The sequence below is a fragment of the Meleagris gallopavo genome, chromosome 5 (assembly GCF_905368555.1).
Source record: "Meleagris gallopavo chromosome 5, MGAL_WU_HG_1.1, whole genome shotgun sequence".
In the NCBI taxonomy this organism is placed as follows: Eukaryota; Metazoa; Chordata; class Aves; order Galliformes; family Phasianidae; genus Meleagris; species Meleagris gallopavo.
Genome location: NC_139408.1, coordinates 24,486,545 through 24,512,183, shown reverse-complemented (window position 1 = coordinate 24,512,183; position 25,639 = coordinate 24,486,545). Strand labels below are relative to the sequence as shown.

Here is a 25,639-nt window from a genome sequence, read left to right as displayed (position 1 = left end):
CCTCCCACAAAGAGAGCCTTGGTATTGGCTGTTAACCTCTCAATTTTGTTTGCTCCTTTTTTATTTTGTAATACCTCTCTACCAAAGAGAAGCAGGTTTTTCAAAGTGCCCTGCAAGTTAAGAAAGAAGTCAACCAGCATTCAGGTTACAAGTCTTGTCTAATATTTGCTTTCAGATTAGATATATTTTTGACTACAAACCTCTCTTCTTCACAAAGGAAATGGGCACGCTGCCAATCTGAGTAAGCGACAAGGAAAGGAAGACACTGCAGCAATATGGCTATGAAGAGAAGAATATGATCTATGCTTGGCAAACAACAGATAAATTAATCCAATTCCCTGAGAGATTTCTTCTCCAAATAAAGTTGCCAATGACTAAATGCCAATTTGAATAGGTTTATTAAAACCTAGTATAGCCCTCGTATTTCCAATTTGTTTAAAGAACAAACAAGTACAGGTAACAGATCCCTAAGCACTTTTCATCTTCACGCTCCCTCGCTCACCTGCAACTGTCAACTGTGCTTTACCAGAAGCTAAGGATGAGTCATTTCTGATGGTACAAATAATCCTATAGTGGTATACATCATGAGAGTATAAGTAAACCTGTCCTTAAAAGAGGTGCTAGGATAACGGGCTGAGATTTGGACTAACCTTTGCACAGATGTTTGAAAAGGAGTGAGATATTCCAACAGGCAGAGTCCTGGCAGGCAAAAGGCTTCTGCAGTTTGTTTACTGGTTGCACTGTCAAGCCTTACCATCCACGTTTTTAAGGAAGCATTGTTAGTCTATTAAACAGGCGGGGCTTAAGGAAACAGAGCTCTGGAGAATTCTCCTCATACAAAAAATTATCAGAGCTTGCACCTATCCATCAGCATCTTATCTTCCTTCAGTGACTGATTCTCTTCCCACACAGAGAGTTTTATAGGCTCTTGGTTTTACGATACCCTTTTCTGCTGAACCTTTTGACCTGGCCTTCAAGGCTGTTAATGAGGAGGGAGGGGGATCTGAAACAGAAGTGCAACAATTCCCAAGCCAATCACTTGGGGCGTTACCATCAAACAATCAGGGGAGAAACAGGGAACAACACTGATGTAAAAGATCCTTTCTGATAGCTAACAATAAGGTTTCCTTGGCCCCACAGTGAGACAAGCCTCTCTCAGTCTATTTATCTGCTCTGTCTGCTCCGGTCTGGTAGATAGCAGGGATTCAGGTCACTTCAAGGGAGGGGTTCCTCCAAAAGGAGGACAGATGAAAACAAAACAAATCAAAGTAATTCTCCTCATTTCTAAACTGCTAGGAGCCAGGAGCCCATCCCAGCTTATAGCAAACGTGTCAGAAATAGAAATGAATGTTGAAATTCATTACTTCTACTGCTCTGCCCCAGATCTTTCTTGGCTTCCCTCTCTTGCCACTGAGCTAAGGAGGATGGCTGCAGCCCAAGAACGAGTTGCCTCTCCCTCCCCAGCTCTGTTGCTTTCCCATCTCTTGCTCTCCTCTCTTCTGACCAACGTATGCCTTAAGACTGCACAAGGCAGATGGAAGCCAGCGTTACCGGATGAGCATAAATGAGGATTTAGGAGGCCTTTGATGATGAAAGAAGCCTTTTTATTTCTGTAGGAGGCCTTCTATCGCAAAGGTGTGCAAAAACAATCCAAGAGACCTCTCCTGCCTGTAATCATGAATATTACAGATAGAAAAAAATGCTATTAGGCTATTCCTTTCCTCTCTCTGCAGTGGAAGAGAGAGGTTTACACTGAGGATGCTTCTGAACATACTAAAGTGTTCTTTGTTAATGGTGCACAAGATCTCTGCATAGCCAGGGTGGAGCTCTACTAGCTTGCTGTGATGACAAATATGCCTTAAAGTTTATACAAGCTTAGTCATCCCTGCTGCCGCACTGGGAGCTGGTCAGAAACCACCCCTGGCATTTCTCACTGAAAGCAACCAGTGCCAGCCTGCTATTTTAGGAAGGGAAGCAACTTATATTTTCTACCAGGCCTGCAACAAAACTGCAGCATTTCTGCAGTTCTGCTGTTCTGCTGTTTAGGGCCTATCAGCTTTTCCACAGTGAACTTTTATTTCCAGAATGTTATTGCTGTGAACTGAAGCCGAGAAAACTAACAAAGGATTCAGAACAAATATACACGCTTTCAGATAGCACTTGGCCAAAGCATGCACTGCTCCCTGATATTTTTTGAAGCGGTTTGTAAATAAAAACAAGCAAACATGTTGTGTTTACAAGATAATCTCATTCTAGCTCCCTGTAATATGCAAATCCTATACATTCTCCGGGGCTTCTTGCCAGTGCTGGACATTTTCCAAAGGGATTTTCTAGTCCTTTCAGGTGCTTTTCTCTACATTTGGGTGCCACAAAAAAGACCAACAGGAGAAACATACTGATGGAGCAGATGATCATCCTCTAGTAGAGACAGTTCTGATACTCCACCCTTCCATTTCAACCTCATGGAGAAGGGGGTTCTGGAGGATAAAAAGCTTGATGCAAGCCACGCAAGCCAGCAGTGCATGCTTGCAGCCCAGAAGGCCAACTGTTATCCTAGGCTGCACCAAAAGAAGGATGGCCATCAGGGAGAGGGAAGTGAATGTCCCCTCTACTCTGCCCTTTTAAGACCCCATATGGAGTACTGTGTCCAGGCCTGGGGCCTCTAGTACAGAAAGGATGTAGGTGTTGGAATGGGTCCAGAGGAGTGCCACAGAGATGATCAAAGGGCTGGAGCACCTTCCCTATGGAGAAAAACTAAAGACATTGGGCTTGTTTAGCTTGGAGAAGAGAAGGCTCTGGGGAGACTTCACTGAGACCTTCCAGTGCTTGAAGAGAGCTTACAAGCAGGAGGCGGACCGATGTTTTACACAGTCTGATAGTGACAGGACAAGAGGGAATGACTTTAAACTGAGAGGGAAGATTTAGATTAGATGCTAGGAGGAAAATTTTTACTCAGGTGTTGAGGCACTGGCATAGGCTGCTCAGAGAGTTTGTGGATGCCCCATCTGTGGTGGTGTCCAAGATGACGTTGGATGGAGCCTGATCTGTTGCCTGATATAGTGGGTGGCAATTCTGCTATAGCAGGGGTTTGGAAGTGGATGATCTTTAATGTCTCTTTCAACCTAAGCCTATGAGTTCTTCTTTAAATAATTTGAGGCCTTTGATTCTACAGTGAGTGTACTCACATAAACCATCAGAACAGCCTTCATCACAGGAACTGGGCTGCAAAGGTCTTTCTGAGATACTTGCATGTCAAAGCCAGCATCAGTACACTGCTGCAGGTAGGGCTGCAGTTCTCCCTTGCTTCTTTGTTCTGTTTCCCCAGCTCCAGTAGGCCCCCTCCAGGCTTCCCTGCCATTTCTAAGCCCAGAAGGATCCATGTTCATGTGATTGACCAAAAGAGACACGTGGCTTAGGAAGAAAGGAGCAGAAGTGTGTCAAACACCATAGATTACAGATTTTGGTCTTGTTCTGTTTCCAGATCCTGTTGCAGGACAAAGTCCATCTCCTCAAACACAACTCAGACCTTATCCATACTCCAGCTTCTATTTCCCATTTACTGTGAAATGCAAGTGGCAAGCAAACCAGCACTGATGATCCAACCTGCCCTTTACCTCTAGGAATATCCTCTGTGCACACATGTTCTTTGCCCCCAGCACACTGTTCCACAGAGTCCAATCTGTCCAGCCCAGCTGCTGTTCCACAACTTTCCCCTCCTACCAGTAGCTCAGCCTCTCCATGGAGTGTGCCATGCTGCCTTCATATAAACGCGTTCAGAAAAGTCATCACAAAAAACGATGCAGATATGCTTTAAATCAGGTTCACCTTTAACAAGTCAGGAATGGCCTTAAAATAAATCTATAAGAACCTATATTAGAGAAGTTCTCTCATATTTACTCTGCTAAATGCAAACCTGAATGAAAGATTTCAAAGCTCTAAACACTTTCTAATGCTGACTATTCTCCCCCATGTGAAAGAATGGCAGTGGACACTCACCCATGACCTCCTGGGCTTCCAGCAGGAAGAGGTCACTCCATGGCCCGCACCCAGCAGAGTTCAGCACACACACCCTGATGATTAGGTCTTTGAGAGGGTTCCACGTTGTGAGATTTGCTTTTGTTTCCTGCACAATCATCTCCCCCTGAGAGCAAACGGCAACAAGCTGTAAGATGCCTGAAAGGAGAGCTAAAATGTCTAAACCAAACCATTACTGCATACTTCCTTGGTGCTACAAGGGCAAGGAACTGTGACTCCTGCTCTAGTCTCAGATTCACCACTAATTAGGGATGCCACCTTGGGTTTCTCTTCTCAAAAATCACTAACAGCTTCCCAGGGTGTAGGGAAGACAGAAAGTTTAATGATTTACTTCTTGGAGATCCTTCTATGAAAGTTCCCATATAATTTTTTTTTTCTCATTAATTGCTTCATCTGTTTTAGACACAAAGATGCACCAACACACTGCAAGGTATCTGACAATGTTAATCCAAAGAAGGAATCTTGTCTGCTTTAACTTACTGGCCAAATCTCAAATTGCTTCTGAATTTCATGGCTAGTTTCCACTTAGGAAGATGAAACCAACATATCTGCAGCAATTTTGGGGACCTTATTACACATCATTTGCAGCAAAGCCACATGAAGTTTCCACTACTGACACAATGTAAACTCAATGGGAACATTATCATTCAGAAAGTCAGTGATGCTGGCCTAGTACAAAATGGGTCATGAAAGAAAGGAAATAAGTCTCTCCAGCTGCCTGTTATTACAGGCTTGTTCATCATTAATAGGTGCTGGTGAAATGTATATTAAGGAGTGAGAAACCATAAGAAATGCTGTGAACTTCAAAGGCAGATACCTGAGGAAGGTCAACACTGAAAATCAGATGAAAGGCCTTCTACCCTGACAGGGTCCTTTCAACTCCCCACATACTGTAAATTAATCTGCAACCTTCTTTTTGTCATTTACTATGTAACTCGTCCACTTGTTAAGTACACCCTGCTGCTAGGATCTGAAAACCCAGTTCTGCCACAGGAAAGAGATCCTGCACTCTGAGCTGCTTTTGGGACAGAACTGGAAAGGGATAGAGATAAACCAAATCCCTCTCTGTTGTCCTTGTTGCACAAGGAACATCAGGGAACTGGTCTATCTACACGTGAGCGTTCACACAAAGGAATTTCACATTAACTGGGTCCAAATGCTGAGGCAGTATCATCATTTGCTGCAAATCAGAACGGATCCATTTACACAAGAGCAATGTCAGCAATCTAACCCCTCATCTAGGTAAAAGATGAGGGACCCTCATGCCCAGAAATGTAATCTGACTGTTCTCCAACTCTGTTCACAATGACTCAGCTCCCCCGGGATCTGTTACCTGAGTTACGTTATCCTGAATCCACTCCAACCTGTATCCCAGGACATTCTCTTTCAGCACATCTGGAGCCACGCCTTCCCACTCCAAAACCAAACCAGGATCCCTTTGGATCACATGGATATTTTGTGGGGTGCTGCTTGGAGCTGAAGGCAGAAGACAGAATACAATCACTGAGCAGGAAAATCAGGCTCTACCCACACTGAAAGTCACTGAAAAGACAGACTGACCCCCTTCCCTGACATCAGCCAGAAGGGAACGTGAGGGGAGAAACCAATCCTGCAAGCCACCAACCACTGTGTTGGTTTCAAGTAGAGAAGATAAGATCAGTCAATGTCTCTTGCTTTTCTCTGAAACCTGAGGACCTCAGGGAGCATGCAGGAGCACTGTGGCAGGATCAGTTTGTTTCTCATGCATCACAGCTGTTACCCACATTGGATTATGTACTAACATTTTATTAGGAGATCCTCAGAGCAGACAAGCAATCTGACAGCATAACCTCTCTTGTGCTTAGGAACAAGAAAGAAGTCCAAAGAATTTTATTCCCGTCTCTTTTTCAGCTTTAGAACCACCTTGCAAACTCACTGCTATTTGCTTACCAAGCTCCAGTGTCTGGAAGTAAACCCTCTCTGTGAAAGGGGAGCTGCCCATCTCATTGCTGCACTGCACGCGAACGCTGTAGTTGGTGGAGTGCTTCAGGCCCTGCACACTGTAGGCAAAGGGGGGCACTGGGGCAACTTCGGTGGAGACCTCCTGGCCATCTGGGGACTCAGCAACCTGTGCCAAGCATGAAACAGAGCAGTGTTTTACTATGTGAAAAACAGGTCCATAGGGGTATAGATAAGGTATCAGCTGTGTGGAAAGGGAGTTGTCAAATAAGAACCATGAGCAATGCTTTATTTGCTTAAATGACATCACACCCTTGTCTTTGGCAACACAGTGACTTTCCACCAGTTGAAAATTTGGTTCTACATACTTAAAAACACGTCCTTACCTATGTTAAAAATTCTACACTTGATTATCATTTCCCCTAAAGAAAATGGAGTGTGCCTGTTGCTTGGAGTGCTACTTGCTTTTGAGGCTTGTCTAAGTTTGGGCAATGAGCACGGTCAGATCAACTTCCCATTCCCTGTAGCCTCACACCACCCCTAACTCAGCTTCTTTTTCAGAAGCACACGGTCTTTCTGTCTGGCAGCAGATTAGAGGCTTGGCAGACACCAATGGCTTGATTCAGCTGAACTGTTTCAAACCAAATTGAAAATAAACTTTTTATCACTCCTGCAACTCTCCTCTTCCCCGCCTTCTCCCTCAAGATCTCAACTCCTACGCAACAGGGATTTTAATTCCAATCTGACAGCACTGCGTGCTTTTAATGCACAGGCAGCTTCAATGTTCCCACTTGCTTTGTACTGACAATAGCAGAGATCTCTGCCTAGCGCCCAGGCTCAGCTTCCCTCTTCTCAAGCGCATACGAAGTAGCAGAGCTAGGAGTAAAGGCAAGCTGTATGACAAAAGTGAGACGCCTGTGGGACTCTGCATTCTTTAAGACTATAGCAATCTTCATCCCTGCTCATTCCCACATGAACTTTTGGCCCACTGATTTATCTGTCTGAGAAAAAGAAGGTTCTCAATTTTCCTTAATAAAAAAGCATATTGTTGTCATTATCAGTGTCCTCCAAAGCAGGGAAAAAACAATCAGACCTTTGTGCAAAACCCCTCATGCTGATGGTGCATCTCTGTCCATTACTCTGAAGAGCAGGGGTCTCACACCTGCCCCCTTTATTCCCCGCTAACAGTGCATGAACACGGTGACTTCCTGCCCCATCCCTGGCGGAAGCGATCTGCCCACCCTAGCAGGGGGCTTGTGGGACACCCGCTGCTAGGCCGCAGTGCCAGAGCACAGGGCCGAGTGCCCCTCCTCCTCCCGCATGGCTCCAGCAGAGGACAATCGCTCCCTCACTGTGAGCCAGGAGCCTGCGCATTCTCACATGGGAATGTGGGTCACTGGCTCTCACAAAACCAGAGCCCTGGGAGCAGGAGGGAAGAAAAACTGTGGCATTCCTGCTGTCAAAGCCCATGAGAGGAAAGGCAGCTTTCTGCTGGCCAAGATGACTGCCAGGCAGGTTAACCTGCTCCCCGATCCAGATGCAGCAACTTCGTCCTCAGAACAGGAAAAGTTTGCAAGGCACAGAGGAGGGTGACAGACTGCTGAGCAGGCAGAACCCGAGGCGCAATGTTTGGCCTCTTTTCCTCATGTCCTTGTTCCCTCACTCCCTGCCAAAAGTGCAAGAGGAACAAACCTCAGAGTGATTAGAATTGCTGAAGCCAATGAGCATGCAACTTAGAGAGAATGGGCTGCTCCAACTCGGCTTTGTGCAGGAGGAAGAAAGCCATTTTCAGCTCTGAACAAGAACAGAAGCAGCAACAAAAAACACAGACCAGGGCCAGCTATATTCAGGCATTCCCTCTGCCAGGCAGCCAAATCAGGATGATGGTTTCTTTTACTTGCAAAAGGGAATAAACATCAGAGTATGAAACCTCTGGTTTCCTTCCCACCTCCCAAATAAAAGAGCTCTGCAAGGAAATTAGCGAGGCTGCTTCCAGCATACCTTGTGCTTGTAATCCTTCCTCCTCTGCATAGTTGGCAACATCCCACAGACATTCCCCTGCAGCTCCTACTAGTGCTGTAATCAGGTGGGGAATGCAAAGGGGCTCCCCATCCACACCCACAGATGAGCCCACAGGGAGCTGCGCTGTTTGCTCCAAGAACTGCTGTTTCTCCTAGACGCTTGGCTGCTGTTTGATCTAATCTTACAGTAAGTGCATATGCTGGAAACTAACTCTGCCTGAAGTTGGACTCCTACCATTGTTTCCAGGAATTTAAAGACAGGATCCCGTTTTTCAGAGATCTTGAATGCCGAGCACAAGCTGGAGCTCAAGGAAACCATCACCCCTGATGCTTTGGTAGAACTGGTCTTTAACAGCAGAAAGCCAAATAAGATTTAGAGGCAGGGCTTAAAATTACTCTAAACCACTCTATGATTCTATGAAAACATGCAAACATGCTTGACTTTGTCTAAAAAAGCCCAACTTGTCACCTTCTACCATCATCCCCACTTCTCCTGTACCACCCTACGCCCTGCAAACTCCTCAGGCAGGTGGCTGTGGTGAGTCTCACTCTTCACATAGAAAACCCAGAACGTACTGTTGTCATAGAGGGGACAACCAGAGCTGCCAACGGGACAACTTGTACCTGAAGAGTGCAAGAATGGAGGGGAGCACGGCCATCAAACCCTGGCACCCATACCACACTGGCATTGCTGCTGGTGACCTGGCTCACAGTCACGTTGAGGGGCTGCAGAGGCATGGCTGGAAAGGAAAAAAGAGACTTTTCAGCATCTACAGATTTGAGCAGGTATTCACATGGAAATGCACAGAGCCTTGAGGCTAGAAATTATGCAATGAAATTGCAGACAAAAACGGTACAATATCACATCTTTAGAGTGTTCCTGACTGTGGTGAATGAAACGATTACCTCAACACTGAACAAGCTATCCATATTCATTCTTTACAAGTGCAGCACACAAGTGTGATGCCCTCACCTGCATTATTCAGTCCCCTTCTCTGCCCCTTCCACTGCAAAATGTGACCCAGCCCAGTCTGTAGGCCTGTACTGTCAAGAAATCAGGGCTTTAAAATCCCTCTTCCAGTTCAGTCTAGCCCCAGAGCAGCTCTGCCAGTACCAGCTGGAGGGGTGCACTGTACAACCATACTCCCGTTCCCCAAAGCTGGGCTGCAGCAGCACCTGGAACAGCCTGGGTGGAACCCTGCTCCTTCCGCTCTGGGGTTAATAAACTCTAAGGCACTCTCTGTTTTATAGAGGCAATCTGAGGCAGAGTGCTATTACGTGGCTAATGCCACACTACAAATTAATGGCAGAGCCAGAAACAGAAATCAGGATTCCCAGACAGGCATTTAATCAGGCGTTTGTGCTTCCTACATCACAGAGCAGCACTGCAGCATCGCTTCTGCACTCGCTCTGACCAAATACTTCCGTCATCACAAGGACCTCCAGGCTCTCCTCCTGACACATTCCTCCCAACTCTTTTTCACTCCTGAGCCTCTGCTTTAATTTAGACACCTCACTCCTGAAAAACAAACAGTTTCAGAGACACCAATCTCTCCCTGACCTTATGTTCCTCTCAAAATCATAAGTTGCCACACTGAAATTTTTTTTTCTATTGCATCTCAACAGATTGTACTCTCAGAAGTTCTTTTTCAAAAATCTAAGGTCTTCAGGACAAACTTCAACCTAAAGACCATATTTTCCACCTCTCCTGGGCTACGTTCAGTGAAAAGAGGCAGTGGAGAATCACAAAGCAAGAGTATTCCATCTGTAACCCCCGCTCTGGCAGAGAGCTCCTCATCTCACCGTTCTGCTACCAGCAACACCATGGGGCCACCACACAGGACAGCAGATCTGGGGGAGAGGATGAGGCAGGGAACAGATGGTGCCACAGATTAACCCTATAAAGCCTTCGCTGTCCTGTAACTTGTGACCAGGAGGGAGGGGGCTGCCACCCGGATGGAACAGCGCACGTGTGTGTGCGTGCACACGTGTTGTAGGGCAGAGCACAGGGCTGGGATGGGCAATGGATTCTCTGGGAGTTAACTTATGATTTCCCAGTGTCTTGCTTTCTTTCCCTTTTGATCTTGGTATTCAGGTTCAGAAGGAGAAAAAAGGCTGTCTTTTTGCTTGCTTAGGTATCACTGAAACACTGCCCTTGAGTTCTTTTGCAAATACAGAGGCTCAGGGGAGAACATATCACTATCTACAACTGCGTGAAAGGAGGTTGTAGCAAGGTGGCAGTCAGCCCTTCCCCCCACATAACAGCAATAGGATGAGGCAACAGCCTTAAGCTGTGCTAGGGGAGGTTCAGGTTGGATATTAGGAAACATTTCTTCTCAGAAGAAGCAATAAGGCACCAGAATGGGCTTCCTAGGGAGGTGATGGAGTCATCATCCCTGGAGGTGTTCAAGAAATGTGTGGATGTGGCACTAAGGGACATGGTTAGTGGGCATGGTGGGCTGATGGTTGGACTGAATGATCCTAGAGGTCTCTTCCAACCTTAATCATTCTATGATAGCTTTTGGGTTCGCAGTGTTATTTTCAATCCTGGACTGTGGGCCTGAAGGAGACATGAACTATATTAGCAGTGTCAATAATGAGCTGTAAACACACCTACACTGTGAAGCTGAAGAGGGTCAGCTACCTTCCCCTAATTCTACAGCATCCATGAGGTACAGATGCACTTCCCCATCACACGCTGAACAAAAAGGAGAGGCTGTGGTCATACCATGAAATGCATGATATGACCCTAGAAGTCTTAGCTGCACACATGAGAGCAAAGGCAGCGAAACAGCAGCTTAAGTGTTAAGATTATGTGAGTTAACTTCCCCTGCAGAGTGTCTGAAACAATGGGGCTTTGTGCACTGCTGTGGACTGTGGGCTACAATAACAGTAATTTTCTGCTTGGAGTAGACGAGCACATTGTGGGCACTACCGAGAATAGATAATGAACAACAGTAGCAAAGAGGAAGAAATGTTAGCAGTTTGTCAATGCCCTAGCAAAAATATTTGCCACTGGAAACACAGAAGAAACAAATGGTTTAATAAATTGTAGAAAGATTTCAGAGTCCTCATTAGCAGACGGATCTGTGCAAGAGAGGAAGGCCTTGACCATACACGTACAGACAACTGTTCCCAGGAGTAGTATCTTTCAAGTCCACTTGTTTATAGAATCAAGGACTAAATGAACATTATCTGGGCCAGTTCTTTTCCCTGCTGATGCTCTTGTTAGGAAGCTCTGCTTGAATTTTGACAGGGTTTGTTCCAGATCTTCCAACTGTTGCTCTTTAGAAGCACCTCAATCACCCCTTCCCTAGGTTTATAACTTCTCTTTTAGATAGAACTTTGAGGCATTATATTTAGAACTATACAACTACAGATCTGGAATTGACATTTAAAACCTCTTTTTGCCTCTTCAGAAGATGTCACATTCTGGCATATCATCTGCCATACCACTGAAACTCACTTTACTCAGCTCTGAAGTGCGCACACAGGTATATGAAGGTGTAAGTCCATCACAAATAAGTGATGTTGGTTCATCATGTTATGGTTAACCTTGAAGCATTTAGAGCACTTTTTTGCTTTATCCCATCATCTTATCTATGGTTAAACATGTGTTAACATTTAAAAAAAAAAAAAAAAAAGAGAGAGATAAAAAGAGAAAGAGAAATGCTTGTTTATGCCAAATGTTATCTCCAATTATGGCATTAGGCGACTTTTAAAGCTTAATAGCTCTGTGAACTAAACTCTATCCCAGGATAAAAATATCCATAGAAGATATATTCCACAATAACTAATTCCCCTGCGTAGACAAGCCTCTAAGGCAACAACTCCAAAGGTTTTTAAATTAAGTTGTAAATCTTCCTAGTGCAGCACACTGCAATCTTGGCATAGCAGTAACCACAATGTTTGTCCTGAAGAAAAATACACTGTAGGAATGGCAGATCTACAGCTGGATTTTGAGCTATATCTCAATGTACACTCTCTGCTACAATTGTGAATCTGATATAGACATAAGTGGTTGCTGTTACACAGGCTGAGCAATAAGTGTTTCTTGGAACAAATGATTTTTGTGACATGTCTCCTGGAACTGATAATCAAGTGATTGAACATGCATTAAAGCGTGACAAAAAATTCAAATGCAGAAGCATCCCAACATGAAGAGGAGGGGAAGAGCTGACTGCTCCGCTTATTCCTGTTTCAGCCACTTGGATGCAAGGAGATTTGCCATCAGCCTGGGGGCTCTGAATGGCAGCTGCCCATGGAAGGGCTAGGAATTGTTCTGAATTAGTTTCTGAAGGGTGAGGAACATAAAAGTAAGATCCATAAAATCAGTGTGGATGAGTAGGCTTTATTGGCCACTGGTGATTGCCTTCCATGTCTCTTTTCAGCATCTAATGCGATGCCAACTGAAACAAGCAGAAGTAATGGCCTCTTTAGCACTAAGAATACCTATCTATCTCCAGGCAGTAAAGGTTTCTCCAGAGATGGTTTAGATGATATCCAGCTACATCTCTCACAAACAAGCTGATGGCTCTGACCCCCTTCTTTTCAAGCAGAAAGTGCTATTTGACATCCCATTTCTATTCCTGAATCAGATGTGCTTTATTTTCAACAGCCTGGGACAGGGCCCAGGCAGCAAGTAGGATCTGCCAGCAGAGCACAAAGCATCCTTTCGGCTTCTGAGAGCTGCAGCCAGCAGCTTGCCGGCAGCTCCGAGGCAGCCTCTCACATTAAGGAGCCCTTCCTCCACTCCCCACAGTGCAAACCCGCCTCCCACCCCCATCCTCTCACCTTTAATCTGAACCGTGGCTGTCCGAGAAGAAGACAATCCCTTTACGTTGTGAGCTTCGCAGGAGAACACTGTGCTTTGATTAATACCTGGAAATCAGCCAAGAAAAGGAAAGAAAACAAACAGCTATATAATCCAGCTCCAACCTTCAGCAGAATTTCAATGGTGTGATATCTAGTTCATGCTGTAAAGCAGCTGGAGAGCTGAGCTGGGTGCCAATCAAAAGCACATGGATTTCAATGTAATTAATGTGATAACCACATTTTTTAATGGAGAGAGCCTGGCAGCATAGAAGAGCCTCCCTCGAAGCTTCAGAAAGCAGTGCAAAAGAAGGACGAACCTGGCAGAACAGCAGATCACAGCACTTGATCAGAAGATGTCCCTTTCTCACACACTGCTCTCTTGGAGCGAGGACCATGCTGAACCATGTGTCTCATCAGCACTCTAGCTCTCAGCTTGACACCTGAGCTCCTCCACAACAGCCACCACCAGGCAGGCTTCCAGCCAGATGTGTGGGCTTCCAGCTGATGCCCACCTGCCCCTCGCCTTGCATCCAACTTTGGAAGACATTTAAGGAAATGAAAGCAAAACACTGCTGCATCAGTATGGAGGCACTTTGCAGGGGTGACTCAATAAATGGGATGGCTATGCACCCTCTCTTCTGTGAGCACCTATCCATTCCACAGGGCCTGAGCATGGCATCATACTGATATCCAACTGCTCCAAGATGTGTATGGGTATTGTTAATCGAGCATGATTAGGACACATATGCAAAGCTGCCTAGAGAATCATGACCAACCAGCATTTTTTTTTTTCACTCTGTTTGGCCCTCAGCTGCTTTCTAGGGCTCTATCTGAGGAAGGTTAAGTGCTGGCACACTACGGGCATGCAGTTCAGGAGGGGAAAGGTCTCTCAGAACCACATGGTGCAGCTTGCACAATATCTGTTTTTGCCCTGTGATACATCTTCTAAGAGCCTGAGACTGACAGCATTGCAAAGAAGATATAGTAGAAGAGAGGAGGGACTGCCACAAAATAAAAGACCAATACATTTTAGATCCTTTCAGTCACCCCGGTCAGCCAGAGGAAAGGGTTGCCAGCACGCAGCAGAGCAGAGAAGCACCTGACATGTAAGGTACTTCCCAAAGACAGGATCAAATACAGGAAAATGTGAAGAGCACCACAAACCCATACCTCTTTGCTCTCCAACACCACTGCCAGCACCCCTTCCCAAACTCAACAGGCCTTTTAACAAACTGCTTGACAAATCTTTTAAAGATTTGCTTAAGTAGTAGGACACTACTTAATCATTGTTTTCTCCATCATTTGACATTTTCATTAGTTTACAATGCATGACCAACCATCTTTTGACACGCCTCAGCGAAGAGAAGATCCCCCCCAAGGAAAATCCCAATTAGTCCCATACAGTTAAAATTCTAAGTAATTCAGAAGTGAGTTTCCAGCTGAGAAAGCTATCAATGTTGCCTTTTTCCTTCTGATTAAATAAAAGAGATAAAATGCCAGCACCTGGCCTTTCAGCTCCACCACTGCCCTGCAATGTCAAAAGTTTAGTGAGGCACCAAAAGATGAGGTCAGTAGAAGAAAGGACACTTTTTTTAACCATTTTTCCCCTTTCAATTATCAGCCTTTTCAGTTTTCTTTTCAACCAGCAGATTATATCATACGGAAGCAGTTTTCATTTCCAACTTGGAACAGCATCCAGTGACTACTTACAAGAGGGAGCTGATGATAAAACCATCGCAAATCACAAACCAAGTTCTGATTTACATACAAATTAGGTTTAAAGGGAATGCTTAATTGGATTGGATAGCTTGAAGGATGGACAGAGATTTATACAAACAAAATCCCCCTTGGTATTAACTGTATTAACACCACGGAAGAGGCCCCAGAGATGAATCTGAAACATAAAACCTAGTTAGTTCAAGCTTGGCTCGGGGTTGCCAACAATAATAGCAGCACAGAGACGCATCACAAAGCTGTTGGACAAGTAACTAGAATTAAGTTACCTGTAGGAGGTTAATGACAAGAATAGCTACTGGTAGTTATGCACCGCCCTATCCTGAAAGCAGGCTAAGAAGAGCCCAAAATACTACTGGCTCCTGGTGGGAAGGCAGTGTTTCCACCACACACTACCACCAGCTCTGGAGCAAACCCTGGTCTCTGAGATTGTCAACCAGCCCATATCAGCACCAATACAAACAGCCTAAAAGTGCCAAACTACATGAGGAGGTCAGGTTTTAATGACAACAATAACCAGCATAGGTGCAAGACTAGAGTGAGGGGGAGAGGAGAAAGCAGTGCATGACATGGCTATATGTGGAAAGAGGAGGTGGTGTCTGCTACATGTGAATGCTTTTAGGTTTCTAAGCCAAACGTCACCAACAGAGTCATTTAATAAAGCCATCAACACACTCAGCGTAAGTGGAACAACAGAAGAGGCACCCAATGCATCACGTCTCCAGTAGCATCTTCATCACAGTGCCAGCTCCACCCAAGCTCTGAGGAGTCTGTGCACCAGCAGAAAATACAGCCATCATCCTCCAAGATGATCTGGCTTCATATGTTGTGTTCACGATCTCTCAACCCTCGTATGCAGTCAAAGAACATTCCCAAACTGTTTGGCGACTCTGTGTCACTTAGGCATATATGGAAGAGAGCTCTCCTCTCTCTTTCCACACTTTTGATGCTCAGTGACCCTCTGTACTGGCAGCAGCCTTACCTGACACGTTTAAGATGGAGGGGGAGATGTCTGGAAGCCCCACTCTAGAGTCTCCCATCCACCAGACAATTGTCACTGGTTCAGGGGGACCAACAGCAGCACAGGCCATATGAAATGGGGCATTAGGGGACACGGACACATCCTCAGGTTCCACAGTAAAGTAGGGCACACCTAGAAAAGCAACAGACAAGTGATAGCAACTTGAGAGGCTTCTTCCAACTCTGTTTTTTACCACTAATACCAGTGCCCAACACTGGACATCCATCTACCCTGCCCCTGTGCCTAATCTGACCCTGCCCAAGCCCTTCACAAGATACGCTAGAACACCTCAGGATGTGAATGGCCATTTATTCCTACTATAAGTCGGTGAGAAAAGAATGCTTCCTCCCCAAAATGCCTTTGAAAACCTCTCTTTCACCAAGCCTCCTTCTAAACTTCCCTATAAAGTAGCTTTTAACAGTACTATTTGCTAATTTTTTCAGTTGGAGATATTGGAGCTCTAAGAAGCAACAGTCCATATCCATAGCCATGCCTGACACCATTTTTAAGACTTTCAACCCAGCTGCAGATACTTCTTGCCACACATTAAAAACGGAACTTTCCAAACACACTGAAATAGTGGCTGTAACATGTGAATGAGGAAAGAACTCCTCTGATGAGATGCAGGGATTACTCACATCATTCTGCACAGCCAAATTGAATGGAGGGGCTGACCAGCATGCTCAACACTGAGAGAATCATGCTGCCCTGAAATTAGGAATGATTTGTTGCAGAGCTAACATAAACATAACTAGCTCAGTAAGTATCTGTTTCCAGCTTGGTGCAACAGGCCTTGGATCAGCTCCCTTAGGGAGCTGCAGCGAGGCTACCTCAGGACTTCTCTCAACTGGTAATAGCTGAGTGCAATGCAGTGCATTCAGAAATGTGCTTCCTCTTACAGGCAGTGCCAAGCCTCTGGTGGTTTTAGTGTTTCAAACCGGTCATGCAGTTTCAGCAGCTACCAGTACTAAGTAACAAGTGACACCCACTTCTGGTGACCGGTGGAGGAGCTGAAGGCCCAGAGAAGTGCTGAGCGCCATTTAAACTCAAGCACAGCAGCTAATGACAGTGTCTACACTGAAATGAGAAATGAGGTACCCCCAGACAGAGAAAGTGTTTGGGAAACTGCTAACAGAAAGAGTAATGAATGATACTGGTCCCTCACATGCTTAGGTCACACTGCCTGCCCTCAGTCAGAGGTGACAGGTCCGCATGGCTCCAGCTGGCACAGCAGATGCTGAGCACATCCAAAAGCAAGCAATTAGTAAGTGCTGAGATAGATTTAGGAGCCTAACACTTGACATTCCCTCTGCTCTACAACTAAAAGCGGAGTCCTCCATCTTTTACTGACAGCCTGGTCACCATTTGTGTCCTTCATGTGGCAGTTTCTCCGTGTCTTCCTCTCTTCCTTGCCACTCGTTCCTTCCAAGTGATGTAAATGAATCATCTTAAATAGGTCTAAAAATAGGTCACCTCAGGAATGACAGTGCCAATCTACACAAAGACCAGTGCTCAGGACGTGTATAGCCATTGCCACGATTCATCGCTCATTTGTGCTTACATGTTTTACTTGTTTATACATAAAGAATAGAAGAGAACGAACTTTTCAGATACCACCTGTGAAACCTCTGCCTGCTTTGTCCTCCTTTTCTGAGAGAGGCCAGAGGGGAAAATACTGGTGTCCCTTCTACCTGTGAGCTGGATCCCTGCCTGCTTGTTCCTTTGCCATGGCACCCAAGGTAACCTTTTGGGAGGATCCTGTCCCGCTCAGCAGGTTTTCTCACTTTGGTAGCAACTAACCAGATCAGCCACGACCACAATTAAAAACTCTCATAGTTCAGGGAGTGCAGCTGACTCATCTGGCTCAGGAACTTGCACTGCCCCTGTAAATACATTACCTGGACACCTCGCTGTCTGCGGCATGTTGAGCCTCCCAGTTCCCAGCGGGAGGTGAGTGCCAGCACCCACATCTCACAGACGCACCATGGAGGCAGCTAGCAGCCAACAGCCAGGAAAGCACTGGCAAAATCAGAAAATGAGCCTGTGTATTCTTTATTCCAGCATCCACCCTACAGGGATAATCTTCTACAGCTCAGATTTTAGACAGTATTAAGGTGAATTTGTCTGTGTGGGTCAGGCTGGGGTGCTGACTCCATAGGCATAATGGGGGTCAGCAGCCCCAGGGACAGCCCCATGGTCAGGGGTGTAATTTCAGAGGGAAAGTTCTGTAAGAAAGATAATCCTTATTTTCAGATGGTCGCACTGTGCAGCATGCCTCTTGGATCACCTCTTCAGGCATCAAACACTATCACCTTCTTAGTAAAGCCAGAATCTAGTTTCTACACCAGAAACATTCTCAGTCATTTTGTTTTTGTAAATTCTGAGGAGTGTTTCATACAATCAAACATTTGCATTGTATTATAGACACAGTTCAAATACCAACTTCTGTCTGATAAAGACTAACTGAACCTCCACCCACAGATATTACATAGCTCACTGTAAGTTAGATCCCCAACAGTATACGCTTGCACTGTACAGCATAGTGAAGGGCATCAACGCCTACAGAGGGCTGTGTATGTGACCAGAAAAGATTCCCTCTCAGTCACTATTAAAACAGCAAATCACTTCTAGATAAAGCTGGTATGCCCAAGGAAGAAATACATTCAGAGATAACAGTGAAGGTGGGACTGACAGGCATTTGCATTCCCTAGCATTTTCTTACGCTACCAGCAACTAGTTTCAGTTTATTATATTTAAATCCACCCTTTATCACTTCTTGTTAATTTTTTATCTTTTTCCACTACCTTCCAGTTCACATGACTACACACTCCGTTCAAGTTTAACTAGTTTCTGTCATACTTGCTTTTCTCATAAAAATGACTAGATGCATTTTTAGCTCATGCTTCTGCTGTAAGCTTTGGCCTTCATTTGCAGCACTCCCCCTTCTCTAGCTGCAGCTGGTTTTTGTGACTTTGTTCTTTTCTGTCTGTATTATCCAGAAGGGCTCCTTTGTTTTTCAGACTGCTCAGCACGCTGAGCTACCCAATCACTCCTAATGCACCCACCATGCAAATGCAGCCACCTCTGAAGTGGGCCATGGCAATTGGAAGAGAAATAGAAACCCCATACAAAAGCAAATTTTAAGCTATTAATAATGTTTCTCAGATGGAGCTGTGCCTAAAATTTTAGATGGACAAACCCCTGGAACTCGTGTAGACAACTGCAGGACAACACTACTCTTCTCATGAGAACTGCTACAAATGTCTCCACAGCTCTAAATGAGCGAGACCTTTACTGTAAAATGCCACCCAAAAGACACCATCTTTGGTGGCACCCAACCTATGCCCCCTCTTTAAAAGCACTGATTAACCGCTGGCCCAAAATGTTACTAATTACACCCAAGAATCCAGTTCTCTATGCAAATACATTGTTCCCATCAACTGCCTCACCAAATATTGCACCATCCTATTACTACCAGTTTCCAAGGACCTAACAAGGCTTAAGAGAAATGAAATACAGGCAATAAGAAGCCGCCAAACCACTCTGCTTCAGGTAACTTTTGGACAACTACCCACAAGTTATATTTTGTCAGATAAGACTCGGCAAACGGTGCCACATCAAGGTGTATCTATGAAGCGCTGAATGTACAGTGCTTCACCTGAAGCTCTCAGAACTGGGTTAAAGCTGTACTGTGCCCTCAAAGATTTGTTTGGCCGACACAGAACCAGCTGAAGCCCTGCTTTGAGAAGAAGGCTGGAGCAGATGATCCCCATAGATCCCTTTCAGCTTATTCTACAAACTACTTGAAGACCAAAGCAACAGTGGACTGAGGGACTGGAAGGAAATGTGCCAAAATAAAATCAGAAGGCTAATAAACTGACAGATCCTTTCCCCAAAGCTACTACCTTATCATTTCTTAGTCCTGCTGTGGAGCAACCGCACTGCAGTTATCAGCAATGGTTCAGAACAAAGAAGCCTGTCACTGGAGCAACCCACTCTCATCGCTTCCACCTGAAGTATATTGATGGGTCAATCTGAAAGGAAACCAGCACTACTACTCCTCCTTACCTTCCACTATGAGCCACACTTGTTGTGATTCTTCCTTCTTCCCCCCGTTCTCAACCTGGCACCAGTACTTCCCAGAATCTGTCCTCTCGACGGATTTCAGGCTGAAAAAAGTCAAAAGCCATATCGATATTTTATGTGGATAAAGCATGTTTTGCCCCAAAGGACCCTTTAGAATTTGGCAAACTAGATGCACAGACAGCAGCCACAGAAATGCAGCCAGCTCTGGGGAGGAGGGCAATAGCCAGCACAAAGCACATGGAAACCAGTGGAGAAAGGAGGCTCCTGCCTAGAATGGATGGAAGGATCCTCAGTAGAGCAGACACCCTCTCCCTGAAATATCCTTGCAGAAAACCTGTAATTTGTGTCCTTAGAGAATTGTAAGGGGTCGGTCCTCTCCTTGATCCTGAGTCGTGACTATCTACTCATTGAGAGCGACAGCTCAGCCCACAGTGCCTGAACTAGTGGGAAACTCCAAATCACACGCCTCCAACGAGCCCAACTGTTCTTCCTCACTTAGGTGCCTGGACAGCTTCCTGTGGGAATAAATAGGTCACTTCACTGTGCTCAGTGTTATTCTTATTTTAAAGCATTTCACACTGCAAAACAACTTGCAGCTCTCAGTTTATGCTTCGAAGAGGTTACACTGGCTTACTCCACACCCTGACCTCACCCTACAAACCTTTCTACACTGTTCCTTGCTCAGCATCAACTCTCCTTCTGAAAGGATGCACCTAAACAGGGGAAAGCACTTGTGGCGACTGAGAAGTTCATAGGAGAAATTCTGCTCCTCCATCCACCACTGGATATGTTCAGCATCTCAGCTGCTTCTAACATGGAGATAGCGTAGTGAGTAAAGCAGAATTTGGTCCCAAAGCTACTACAGCTACCAAAGGCACCAGTGTGACTCTGTGTGCCCATCATTATAGCAACGTCTACTGCCTCATCGGGATGAGCAGCCATGTGCCTACTGTCGTGCAGGGATCCTCAGCAGATATGAGACCCACTTTCCTAACATTAGCAGTCCTTCTAGGGGACAGGGAAAGATGTCTCAGGACAGAAGACTGAAAAGGGAGAGTGTTTGGTGAAATACACACAGTGGTCCCATTACAGCCTAATTTTCAGAGTTGTACCTTCCCCTGGAAGCAGCAGTCCTGCCCATCCAGCCACATGTTCTGAAACACAGCGATTGCAGAGAGTCACACAGTGCATGGGAGAAGTGATCAGTTCAGGAGCAGAAAAGAAAAAGGAGAGAAACATACAGACATCTGGATTTAGCACCCTAACTTAGTCCTGGGGCTGCAGTGGAAAAAAGCAAGATGTGAGAAGAGATCAGATTGACAGAGGCAAAGCAGAACGGGAGGAAGTAAATGGTATAGATTCAAGACAAACTGTTTCCATAACATAACGTTATGCAACAGTTTCACGAGGCATAGAGGTTTTTTTTCCTATCAGAACATTTATTACAGGTAAGTCACAAAATTTTTAGTGGCTGGAACTGGAGACTCCATGCAATACCACACCAAGAGTCCTAAAAGGACTAAAAGAAGACCTAAAAGAAGGCTCAGCTCAGAAGATTTATTCTGAGCCACAGAAATGCAGTTAACAGTTTTGAGCCCTCAGAGTCATGGTATGCTTGCTTGTACAAACTCCCTTTATGTACAAAAAAAGAGCCAGAGGAGAGGCTTGGATCCTGTTTAACTCACTTCCAGAACTCACCAACACCCACCTTCTGCTGCATTAAGCTCGCAGAAAGCTGCTCTGCAGAAGGTAGTTCTTGAGCCTCTGAGCAGGGCAGGCCTATGGAGTACTCGTGTGGAGTAAACATATTAGAAAAATCTCTGCAAAATAACTTGGGGAAGGTTCAGATGCCAAACACCCTTCCTCAAAGAGAGAAAGCAGATGGAGTCCTGGGAATCTCCCTTTCAATGAGCAAGGATCATCCCTCAGGCAGACTGACAGCTCGAGAGAGAGAAAGAAAATAGTACAAGAGAGAGAACCTGCAAGTCAGGCATTAGTCTTCCAGCTGCACAGCAGAGCAAGATGAAAAAACAAGGCAAGAGCCTTTCACCTCAAAGTCATGTCTCGAGCAGTACATGTGTTAGCAAAGCCCCTGTAAGCACAACAGTCAGGAAACCAGTAGGGTTCCAGTGCATCGTCTCAGCCCTCAGTGGCTTCAGTTCTGCTCTCAGTTATGCTTTTGCCATACACTGAACTGCAGACCGAAGGACCCTGCCTACCGAGGTCACTGCAGTCACACAGCTATAGCTGACAGCAGAACACTCCAACAGTTTCCGTGATATTCCTCATTCTCCGCATCTGGTGTACCTGAGGAAGCCGATCCAGTGATCTTCATCTACTGGAATGTACACCTGGTCTACGCTTTGCACCACTGCTCCGTCCTTGATCCACAACATCTCGGGATCTTCCATTCCCTCCAGGCTGCAATTTAGTTTGACGGGTTGACCCTGGGACACCTTTAATTTGATTGGAGATCCTGTAAACTTCATACCTAAAAGAAAAATACTACTCCTCCCCACCCCCAGAAAAAAGGGGGGTTGGAGTACAGCAAATTACTCCAGGTTGGCGCTAATTACGTACCCTACCAGAATGCTCTGCAAATAGAGCACCAGTCTTGCCTCTGCTTGGCAACAGCCAAAGGCACCAAGATTGCTATAGCGGATAGAGGTGGTGCTCAGTCTGCATGTGGGGCTGCTCCCAGCTCTGCTTGCTCAGCACCAGGTAATGCTACTGGGCAGAACCAGCCCAAAGGGCCAAAGTTTAGCCATGCCTGTGGTCCAGCTACATTGAGCATGTTCTCATTGCAGTACCACACTCCCTCTTTCTCCTCTGGCTTTCATTTTAGCTACAGAGCTCCTGTGCTGCTAAGGAAGCATCCTGTTTGCTCCATTGTACACATTTGAAAAGAGCTGGGACACAAGAAAGACTCAATTACGCCATGTTATTCAGCGTACACAGTTCCTCCGTGTTACAGGAAGCCTCCCTGCCACTTACAAGACCTGTGAAAGCAAAGCCTGTTTTGCAGCACACCTCACTGCTGAGCAGGGATTTGCCACTCGATACAGGCGACGTGTGCCCCAGCAGCTTCCCTAGTCTCTGGGCCCAGCCAAAGGACTGTGCTGTGCTCAGGTCATGGAGCTGCAACCCTAAAGCAGCAGGACCAGCGCCAGTGGAGCTGCTCACTGCCACGCTGCAGCAGAAGCAATCGGCATCTGGCCCAGAGCAATGTGTGTGGGTGGGTGGGTGGGGAGTGCTTCCCTCGAGCAGAGTGCATCTATGGAATGTGTTACCATGAGAGAGCACGGAAGCCAGCTGGAGGAGCACGTTTAAGAAAGACGGCAAATAAAAGAGGAACCAGAGGATCAAAGGAGACCGTGGGAAAGGTGGAATGTGGAAAATAAACGTGAAGCTGGTTTTGTTAGGGAGAGTGGCCATTTCCTATGCAGTGGCATATGACCGACAGACCAGAACAGGTCTAGCCCAACTCAGTATTATGTCCTGAGAGCAGCTTCCGCATCCTTCAGGAAAAAACAACAAAAACAAACCCCAACAACACCACCCCACCACTCCCCTGCTCTAGTGCAGCCATGTATCACCACACATTACAGGCACTGGCTGTCAGCTGCTTGCAGGACGCCTCGCTGCCCTACAGAGCACTGCTGAGCCGACAGCCCCGCTGCTCTACAACTCCATCATATCCAAAGGTGACCAAACACAGAGGTGCACTGCGTGCCACTCCACCCCAGCTCCACACCTCCTGCCGAAGCAAGGAAACTGTGCAGCCCAGTACCCCAAGCAGCCCTGAATGCTGGCAGCAGGATGTTCTCCCATGGAGTCCCACCAGCTGCTAACAGCTGCTGCCAGCACTCTGTGTTTTTGCCTACCTGCTGCTGTTAATTCAGCAAATCGACAAAAAGCACAGCAAAGCTGGTAAGCTAGCTTTAGGTTAGGCTCTGTAACTGGTTTGCAGGGCTAAGGATTTAATCACCTTGGGTGAGGATGATCTAATCTCACATTACTTAACTCATCTGTAACAAAATTGCATATCTCCATGCGTGCCAGAAAGCAGCCTCCCTGCAACTGCTCAGCGCTGGAGCAAAACTGGAAAGCTGGAAGCTGCACAAAAGCTCTCTGTGGCACAGCAAACCAGCATGGGCAGGAGGCTGAGCACATGGACACTGACCAGCGCTCTCACCTCAGGTGTCTCAAAGGAGAAGCAAACTACCTGGCCCCCCCAGGCTGGCTCTGCTGAAGAGTTAGCCAAAAATTAAACAATGAAGTGTCATTAGAGACCCTTTATGGTTTCGGTTCCCACACTAAGTAATGCTGGAGGAATTAAATATACAGTGTGAGCATTCAGCCCAAGCTGTAATTCTCCATGTCGTCTAAGTATAATGAACCCTCTGTCAGGATCGACTGAAATGAGGAAATACAGGTCAGGGTCTTCTGGTAAATTCACAGGTTTCTGACAAAATGCAGCCTAATCTGCAGCACCCTTCCTGCAGGTATCGGGAGGGAGCATAGAAGCGATCAAAGTGGGTTTTAATGCCTCCCTTTCCTCCTTCTACTCTCCCACTCACACCTTCCCATCTGACAGCACTCGGGCAGCACAGGGAACAACCTCACCCAGCGGGGCTCCTCCGAGCCGATCTGCACCAGCGGCTCCCGCTGCAGCGTGCAGGGCTGCTTGAAATGAAATTATGTCACATTCCTCGCCAACAGACAGAACTGACAGCAAAAAAAACACACTGGCTGTCAAAACATGCAGCGGATCTGCCTGTGGTGGCTTTTAAAAAAACAAACTCTTGAGAAAGATGAATCTTTTGATGGCTGGGAAAAGAAGTACGGTCTGGTGAAGTTATTTCTGGAGTGAGGGGGAGATGGCCGCTGTCCGCGCGCGTTGCAGGCAGCTTCCCGCGCCCCGCCGTGCCCATCGCTGCGGCTGGCCGCCGTCCGCCCCGTTCCGTCCCGCCGCGGCACCGCCGTTCCCGCGTCCCGCCGCCTCCCGCCCGCCGGGCACCGAGCGGCCCCGGAGGTGAAACTTCGGAAAACCAGTTCAGAAGAAACACCAGCAAAAGCCGCCCGGGAACGCCTCGCGCCCGGCTTTCCTCTGGGGAGACCCGAGCGAGGCAAGCGCCGGGGCGATGCCTCCGCCGGCCCCCGAGGCTTTCCGACCCCGCCGCCAAGCGCGGCTCCCGCTCCCCGCAGCCCGGCCCCGTGGGCACGCCGAACCCCGGCCACCTGTGGCGGCGTCGGCCCCGAGTCCCCGCCGGGCTGTCAGCGCCTCACCTGCCGCCACGGCGCCGTCCCGGAGCGCCGCAGCCCACAGTCCCAGCAAGAAGAGCCGCGGCAGCGCCATGCTCTGCCTCAGCTCCATCGCTCCCGCACCACCATCCTCCTCCGGCTCCTCGGCTCCGCCGGGCCGCCCTCTGACGCTGCGAGAACGCTCCAAGTTCCGCGGCTGCTTCGGCCGGGTCAGCGGCGCATCGGGTGCTGCGCAGCGCGGCGCGGTACGGTACCGCCGCCGGGCGCTCAGTGCCGGGCGCTCTCCCCCTATCGGCGCGCGGCCGCGCGGCTCCTCCCCCGGGGCCGGGCCCGGCCCTCCGCCACCGCCTTCTCCGCCAGGAAATGGCGCTTTCGGGCGGTCATCGCGCGCCGTGCTCCCCCTCTGACATCACGGCATGAATATGCATGAGCGGCCCCCGGAGCGGAAAATCACCGCCCCACCGCCGCCACCGGCCTCTCCCGCCCGGCTCGAGGCGGGCAGAGCCGCGGGGGGCTATGGGGGCCGGGGCGAGGTCGTTCCCGCAGCACCACCGAAGGGCTGGCACGCAAGGGGCATCGGGGAGAGGACGCCGCTTCCCTCGGGGCCTCCGTGTGGGAGCGGAGGGCAGCGTGGCTCGGGAGCCGCCCCCGACGGGCAGAGGGGATGATGGGGGTTCAGCCCCCCTCAGCCAAGGCTCTGGTGCGGTCCGCAGACCTCACCAGC

General features: G+C 47.3%; 1 protein-coding gene across 3 annotated transcripts in view; it reads right to left on the bottom strand.

Annotated features, from left to right (window-relative positions):
* The window catches only part of TYRO3 (TYRO3 protein tyrosine kinase), a 39,709-nt gene extending 14,459 nt beyond the window's left edge, over positions 1-25,250 (bottom strand). Inside the window, exons 1-9 of one of the 3 annotated variants that reach the window (XM_085224805.1) lie at positions 24,940-25,250; positions 21,958-22,141; positions 19,633-19,733; positions 15,526-15,696; positions 12,789-12,875; positions 8,619-8,734; positions 5,965-6,142; positions 5,369-5,511; positions 3,997-4,141 (exon numbers count right to left, since the gene is read on the bottom strand). In XM_085224805.1, coding sequence (XP_085080931.1) covers positions 3,997-4,141; positions 5,369-5,511; positions 5,965-6,142; positions 8,619-8,734; positions 12,789-12,875; positions 15,526-15,696; positions 19,633-19,733; positions 21,958-22,141; positions 24,940-25,027 — 1,213 coding nt within the window. In that variant the 5' untranslated portion in view covers positions 25,028-25,250. Of the gene's footprint in view, positions 1-3,996; positions 4,142-5,368; positions 5,512-5,964; positions 6,143-8,618; positions 8,735-12,788; positions 12,876-15,525; positions 15,697-19,632; positions 19,734-21,957; positions 22,162-24,939 lie in introns of all 3 variants that reach the window. The other 2 variants (XM_085224804.1, XM_085224803.1) reach the window with 2 other exon arrangements.
* Positions 25,251-25,639: the final 389 nt, after the last annotated feature.